Here is an 8,655-nt window from a genome sequence, read left to right as displayed (position 1 = left end):
GGGAGAAAAAGGAAATAGTGGGGAGGAATAAAGAGGAAAAAGGGAAGGGGGAAGATAAAAAAGAGGGGAAGAAGAAAAGGAGAAGGAGGAAGGTAAATAAAGGTGGGGGAGAAAGTGATAAAAGGAAAAGAAAAACGAAGACATTTTCGCTACATGTGAGGGGGGTATAACTGGGTGAGTCAAGAAAAGTAAAGTACGCTGTACTTACTGTCCACGGGAGCGGAGTATGCGATGGCCAAAAGAAGTGCCAGGCACACCAACACGGCTGCAGTCTTCATGTTTCCGATTCGATTCAACAAGTGCTTTACAGCAAACTCAGAACGTCCGTGTTGTCGGGAGGTCTCTGGTCTACTGCATACCGTAACTACGGATCTGGCGACTTAAGGTCTTTGTGTTTTCGGTTCTGCGTATGTGGTGTGTCATTTTGCAACCAACATGAGTGAACCATTAGAACCAGTCTTTCATGTCTTAATTTTTTTCCCTGCGGCACAGTAAAGAAGATGACCAGTCAGTCATAGTCATACGGTGTATTATAGCACCGTTGGGGTTATACCGCCCCGTACGGGATGGCATACAGGAAGATGGCCAATAATTGGCTTTAGGCACGCATATATTAGCGCAAGACAAAAGAGGCCTTCTCACAGGAATGCTTTATAGCAAGGGATTAACATACATTCGCATAATTCCACCAGGTGCCATTATACCGCCACCTCAAAAAACGTTGTTACAGAGGCCTTCTCAAGATTGTCTTCAACACTCAAATATCTGAATTGTATTACATTGAAGATATTTAACATTCGGTGTTGAAGACAATCTTGGGAAGACCTCTATACTAACGTTTTTTTGAAGTGGCGGTATTATCCCATAATGGCACTTGCTGGAATTATGATAGTCGATGTTATCAGATCAGGGATTGTTGGGAAATGGCTGCTTGACAACACCGTACTTTTTTTAGGTTATCATGACAATTCAGCTAGCAATGTAACCAAAAAAACAAACCTGACAATCCAAAAACAAACAAGGTGCTGAACGTACAAATATACATAAAGACAGTATTATCGTAATTAAAATACCAACCATGTTTTATTTTAAAGTAAAGTGCCATTGAGCCGCAGTTATATAAAATTACCATAAATAGGTGATGACTATGATAATGGAAAAGTTTATTGAAGATTCATATGCCCGTGGGCTAATTGCAGGTAACATGAGAGATTCGGACAAAGTAAAAGACAATATCAAAGGTGTCTACTCTATTTCTAAAAGTAGAAAAAGCTAACTGGGTTATTGGGTCCGACTCTTTTTCGAAGACAGTGGAAGACGAAAGATCCCACCTTTTCTATTATTTGTGGGCTTTGTGAAGTTAGAAGGAGAATTATTTTCTTTTTGTCGGTGAATATCAAGAAGTTTGGATGGAATTTGGTGGCCTCTTCAAACAGCTCTTTTCTTTCGTGATCATAGAAAGAGCAGTTTGACATAAAATGTGTTTCGTCTTCCACCATGTTTGACGTGCACTGTTTGCACGTTATTTTACATACAGGTAGCTTCTTGTACCGCCCTCTCTCAATTTCAAGGGGGTGGGCACTAATTCTAATTTTGCTGATTGCCGAGCGTTGATCAAAATTATCTAGTTCTAATTATTTTTCAATAGTATGTGCTGTTTTACAAGTCTTGTAAAACCTTAGCTTACCGTAATCAAAGTAGAGCGAAGTTATCAGCCATACCATGAACCACAGATGGTCCACAGCTGTTGACATATTCCGAGCAAGGTGAACAGCTGACAACAGGACGAGCACAAACCGAACAGACAGACGAATCTGTGTGTATGCTTCAAACATACCCCCCCCCCCCTTCATAACAGTCTGTTTCTGTACCTGATCATAACGCCTTACTTTCGGTGAGCCAGCCAAGTAGCGATCACAAATCACCACAACAGCTGAACTAGCGAGTCTCTGTGTGTATGGCAAAGACATTATCCACATTCTTAAATTAAAAATACCCACTCCGTCCCTGCTACCTTCGGTAGAGCCAGACCAGTAGTGATCACAAGCCAACCAAATCAAACTCGGTGGCGTCGGGCGTGGCGTAACTGGTAGAGCGTTCAGCTCGGAACCTAGAGGTTTTGAGATCGATCCCCACCTTGCCCCGCCCCAACGTTGTGCACTTGGGTAAGGCACTTTACACGACCTTCCTCACTTCACCCAGGTGTAAAAATGGGTACCTGACTTCGGTCGGGGAGGTAAAAGGACTACCTTTACCTTCTGTCTGTACCGTGTATGTGGCACTGTTAATATAAGTTACAAAACTTGAGTGCATTGTCCCCGTCTGTGCAAAAGCAAAATAGAAAAAAAAAATCATACTCAACCTATGTCGTATACAACGCACACGATCCTCCGAGTCCCAAAAATATAAACAATACAAATTATTAGCTACAGTTTGAATTTCACACCGACAATGGCCTATTTCTGTGTATATGGCAGAAATATAATTTCTTTTCATGAAAATTCCACTTCGATCTCTGGTGCAAAATATACCCCCCCCCCCGCTCCATGAACATACCCTTTTTCTCCCTGGTAATTCCCTCTTACTTTCGGTGTTGCTGTCACAAAACCCTACAACAGATGTCGAATGAACACACACGTTCATACCAGTCAGAAACTAAAAGCATGGCCATACCACCCATATAGTAATGAGAAAGCGCCATCAATGCACACAGTGCATACATAGATCGCGAAGAGCGCAAATCAACCCAAGTACGAGATGACAACGCTGTCCAAATACGCCGACGAAGACAACATCTGCTTGACGATATCCAATTACCACAAGGCTTAAGGCACGATCATAACGAAGACCTGAACCACTAAACCGGACGGCGTAGGGGTGAAAACTGAAATTATCACAACCATAATAAAAACAGCTACCGCGAAAAAAAGAACGTACGTCATTTCGCAACGGATTACAGACGACATGCCAAACCACATACGATTGTGGCAAACGGAACATAGAGATAGAGATGCGAACACTCAACGCTAAACCGTTCACAAGACTTTGTCGCTGGAGGTTACCCCCTAGTCACAGAGTACATAAGAAAAGGACATCCTTGCCTTATTTTCTTTCAATAATTTTTCAGACCATGTAGCAGCATCCCCTAGCCATCTATATGCAAAGTGCATGCAAAACGTACTATCGTTGCACTTTACAAACATATCGCTGGAGGGCGCAACTGTGTGGTCTTCGTTGTATTCCTCAGCACATCCATAAGTTAACGATAGGAAACGAAGTGTCCAAAAGCGTAATGACGCCGTGATCTGATTTCTAGTAGATATATGCAGCTAAGTAACTTTTTGCTAGACAGTTAAAACTTGAAATGGGGTTTGCCTTAGTAATTGGCGAGCACACGGTCCGTGACAAATGCCACCGCGCAACTGTATTAAATCACCCAAAGGAAGGTAAGACGCTGCACTTTGGAGTAATATCGCAAGAGGCCACTGCTGTACGGTCTACTTTGGGTTGCTCAACATATGTCAATTTGTATGCCTGGTGATGAATTAATACAAGGTACTTAGGTGACGATCAATTTGCTTGATGATAGAATAGTTCGAACGCTGTTGTCGTCAAGATTATAGATATAACACCTGTACGCTAGGCCATATCTCTCTAGTAATGTACAAAGATTTTTTTTTTGTATTCTCGGGTGACGGAGTAGTCATTGACAGTTGATTATTACACCCGTGTAGATTGCATGGTATTATCATTCAGCCAGGCGACGTGAACCAATCAAAATACCCCATTTTGCATTGGTTATGATGCCATAACACATAGAATTCCGGCTAGTCAGGTGTTAAAACTTTCAACACCTGACCGATCAGAAAGAGCGATGCACATGAAATTAACCAATCAGATTAGCACAGAGCATGGGGGAAAAACCCTACATTTTCAAATTCTGACATCATAAACCTTACAAAACAACAATCGAGGCGATAAAACATGATATCACAAGCAACAGATGTATTCAACATCATCACCTGTCCTTTTAGGTGTGTATCCATCTCAAATAACTAAAAGTCTAGAACGATTGTAGAAGGAGCTTGTCCTACCATTATTTGCTGCTAGCTACTACACTGGGTGTTCATATGGGATGGAACATCCCCGGTGGTATCTGAGATTAGAGACTGCTTACCAGAACAGTGTTCAGTCACTGACAGAATGACTCATCATAACATGATTCTAGTAATCTGTGCTGGGTATAATCCTCCAAACTCTGTGTACAACGATATGTTAGAAAAACACTTATCTGATAGTATTGACACGATTTTCCTCGGTACCGAAAATTTTCCCAGTTGACGTAAACATTAAGTGCCTGAGACGATCACCAAGCCAAGGCAACCGCGGCCGCCAAAATTGGGACAACACAGCATCAAATCCCAGCTGCCCATAAAGACCGCGTTATTTTAAAGTTTGAGGTCCCATATGTTTTCATGATTAACATGTAGCGTGATTTTGTGACGGAGTCGGCCGATTTGCATCCGATTTTGACTGCCATACGATGCTATGTTCAACATAAAAATGGCGGCGGATGCGCGTGGGTGGGTTCTTTGGGGTCATTTATGATATTCCTCGGGCATGTTCTGAGTTGATACTCACAATTTTACATAGGGATGGGTTAGGGCATTTTTGTTCAGTTGATGGACTTTTTACAATCATTAACCTAAGCAAGAGATAGGCTTCAGTTAGCTGTCGTTTATTCTTGATTTACCCCATGTTGGACCAACGTTCTTGGTTTTTAATCCTCCCTCCTATCAGACTGCGGACCAGAGACAGTGTCAAGAGGACTTAATTTTGATATTCCAGGAGTAAGCTTAAACTAAAAGGGGAGGGGGTCCCCTTATTACCGCAGGGGTTCAAGACAAGGTGAATATTTTTTTTTAATTAAAAACAACAACAACAACAACAGTACATTTGTCAAACACTAAGACTAGAGTTTGTACAGTCGAGTAATATTGCACATGGAGGGATAACATATACTGGTGAGTCTGGACGAATTACATGGGTAACTTCACATGCAGTACATGGGCAGTGGAACAGTCAGGAAAGACAACTACATGTAGTACATTTGTGTAATTACTGGTGGAACCTTAAGGAATATGTACAGTCTGTTATTACTCTATGATCAAATCAAGGTGAATATTGTTGCGCAATAAACCATCTATCTATCTATCTATCTGTGTTTGTACTCTTGTCACACAAGGGGATGTACGAGTTTAAGAGCAGGGAACAATGTCTCCATGTACTTAGGAGACCATCTTTTGGCTTTATTCACTTGTTTCTGTCAAATTTCACCACCATTATACATAGCACAACTCTACAGGGCAGCTCTGCCACCTGGGGGTCATTAACCCCTGTGACTGGGGGTCATCACCCTGTGACTGATAGATTTGGTTAGACAATTCACATTACTTTCCGCTTGCTCTAAAGAATTTGCTCCTCTCTGTTCCATAGATAAACTCAAATACATTCTGGGAGGCGATAATCCACAATGTGTACAAAAAGGCAAATATATCCATGAATGTAACGTTATATACCATAGATCCAATAGTGTAAATGAAAAGCTAGACCCTATATGTTGATTTATTCATACCTATAGATATCCATATATGTGTGTTTAGTTGTACTGTAAGTAGTTTGTTATACATGTCGACCATACGAAAGTCACTGTACTTTTGTCATGTCTCAACAAAGATTCATTACAGCCAGCCAACCTAAGGTTTATCACCTGTATTGTTACTCGGTCGGCTCAGATCCTAGGCAGTATGTACGGATTCATTGGAAATGGTCACTGATCATGAAACAGCTGATCAAAAATGATGTTTGGGTAGAATGTTACAATTTGACCGACAAGTATTTGTACAATTAAATACCATATCTTTGAAACACTGTTAACTTTGCAACATGTGCAGATAGTGAAAGATGTTGAAAACGCCTTTGTTTGCTTCTTTTTATCAAAAGACTAAACGATTGTTACTGTCAATCCATTGGAAATGTGTCAATCCTGCAATGAAATAACATTTTTCTGTCAGTGCATAGAAAAAATGGCTTTCTTTTTCCTTACCGTTGTAACGTTGAAGGTAACATGCTATGTATGCCTGTCAAAGTGTCACCTACATTATAGGCCCATGTACGTATAACTCTAAGCACCTACCAAATAGCGTCTGGGTCCATCCAAGGATTCTCATGTTATGCTGTTCACGCACGCACACACGCACACACACACACACACACACACACACACACACACACACACACACACACACAAACACACACACACACAAACACACATACACATGCACCATACACATAAATACAAACACACAGACAGACACAGACAAACGCACACAAATACACTCACACAAAGATAAACTGCAGATAAATACATTAGATACGTAAATATTTAGATATATAGAAAGACGTTCTAACACGGATATATCAGTCACAGCACAGACTGGCATTGAAAACACCGATAAAAGAACACTCGCTTCCCATGGTGGCGATCGGCCGTAATTAGGCATGGCGAAGAATTTTACGTGATGAAAGAAGGCACTTGTCTAAGGGTCCTTTTGTTACAGGGTAGCATTGCCCCAAGGCTGCATGAGAAGGGGCCCGGAGTTTTATTTCATGTCGGTTCCTTTCTTAGGGGAACAACATTAGTACATTAGGGAGTGAGCAAAAGCCTTTCCTACTTTGCGTAGAAAAAAAAACATTTTCTCATCAATTGGACTTGTTGATTACGGGTAGTATGTCCCAATTTATTGGAAATGGGTCACTGATCATGAAACAGCTAATCCAAAATGTTACGTGGGTGAATGTTACAATTTTGCCGACAAGTACCATTAGATTCGTACCATATCATTGAAACGCCCGTCAACTTTGTTACATGAGTTGAACTTAAAGATGTTGAAAATGCCTTTGTCCTGCCAGGTGTATTAAAAGACTAAAAAAAAATTATGTTAGACTCAATCCATGTGCCACGAAAGGGTACAAACTCATGAATAGTGGTTAAGTTGGCGTAAGGAAAGGGCCCTGTGGCCCTACATCCTGCAAGGAATTTAATGCAAACATTTTTCTGCCCAGTGCATAAGAAACATTTTGGTAAACTTTTTCCTTAACGTTTTAACGTTGAAGGTAACATTCTATGTACGCCTTTCAAAGTAACAACCTACATGATATGCTCATGTAAGTGTAGCTCTAAACTTCTACGAAATATCAAAAGGTTCATCCATGGCTTCTCATAGTATGCTTTTTACACACACACACACACGCATACACGCACACACATGCACCACACACATAAACACAAACACACACAAAGATAAATTGAAGATAACGGCACTTCATATTAATTCGTCATCATATTAATTCGTCACTTTTCAACACTCCCCTGCCAATAAAATTTTAGTCCACATATGTAAGGACCTGTGATTGCATCTAAGTACCAAGTCGATATACAATATTAAAATGTGCAATTTTGAGGTAACTAAGTTTATGTGTTGCAACGACGACGTCGTGAAGTAACCGGCCCGATTTTATCATCTAGAGTCGGACATGGGAGGGCGGGCAGTCGCCACATTGTTAAGATTTTCTCCTTTACATTGTCACCGTACTAATCCATCAACACATTGATGGAAAGAAGAATAAATAAAGTGCCGATTGTTGGCAACCGACTTACCTGTCTTTGTCCTTAATCGATGTTCAGCGCGACTTAATTACGGTTTTCAGCGGCCATCCGAACGCATCGGGGGCCGCCATTTTGATTACCCATAACGGAAGGTGCCGCAACTTCGGACGTAAATTTACCAGTTCGACATCGTCTTGTCGTCTTGTAACAGTGTCAGTTGTCTGAAAACTGTTGCGTTTTGACTATTGATAAATGAGAGTGTTGGTGTTTGGGGATTTTCCGTTCTGGAGTTTATTTTACATCATCCATGCACAATTTACACCATGAATCTCAGCCGGTAAAAACAGAAAAACGTTGTTATAAATATAGCGTTCCATATTGTTCCATTCTAAATAGGTACCGTAACTTCGGCATACAAATACCTCTGTCTCTCTTTGATTTGTTTGAACGATTTTGAAAAAACAGAAGGAAGAATTTTGTCTCAACTAACTTCAGCTTCCCCTTGGTACGTATAATTTCTTTGTCGGTGCGTACGTCTCCGCGATACGAGTCTCGCTGTAACGTTGTCCCTATCTCAATCATGTAGTCCTCCGCTACAGTGTAGAAGGCGTCTCACATGTTAGGTATGGGGAATGATATCGGGTGTAAGTGGGACGTTTCTGCACTGACGGAGTCTTAATCTTCCAGTATGTCCTCCGTAACCGTAATCGTAAAAGGAGGGCGGGTGGGTGGGCAACTGCTTACAGGCACCTGTGTTTTCTCTCTACCCCCTGACCGCCTCTCACCCCCCACCCCCACCCCCTTTCCCTTATTGGATTCTTTGGTACTATTCTTCCAGCTTTCTTCGCCCTTGTTCCAAACGTGCGTCTCTGTCCCGTGTTCGTGTGTAACTGCCTCGTGTGTGCGTGTTGTTCACATTTATCTGTCTACGTGGCATCCCTAATTATCACCTGTTCGGTTTCACCTGTTCTTAATTGGATTGCTTA

At 41.4% G+C, this 8,655-nt stretch overlaps 1 protein-coding gene across 1 annotated transcript in view; it reads right to left on the bottom strand.

Annotated features, from left to right (window-relative positions):
• LOC118415169 overlaps nt 1–424 on the bottom strand; it is a 2,253-nt gene extending 1,829 nt beyond the window's left edge. The window contains exon 1 of the mRNA XM_035819552.1: nt 209–424. Coding sequence (XP_035675445.1) covers nt 209–278 — 70 coding nt within the window. The 5' untranslated portion in view covers nt 279–424. The remainder of the gene's footprint in view (nt 1–208) is intronic.
• Between the last annotated feature and the right edge of the window lie 8,231 nt (nt 425–8,655).

Source organism: Branchiostoma floridae, chromosome 5 (assembly GCF_000003815.2).
Source record: "Branchiostoma floridae strain S238N-H82 chromosome 5, Bfl_VNyyK, whole genome shotgun sequence".
Taxonomy (NCBI): domain Eukaryota; kingdom Metazoa; phylum Chordata; class Leptocardii; order Amphioxiformes; family Branchiostomatidae; genus Branchiostoma; species Branchiostoma floridae.
The sequence above is the reverse complement of the archived record's forward strand: the minus strand, read 5'-3'. Positions and strand labels throughout refer to the sequence as shown.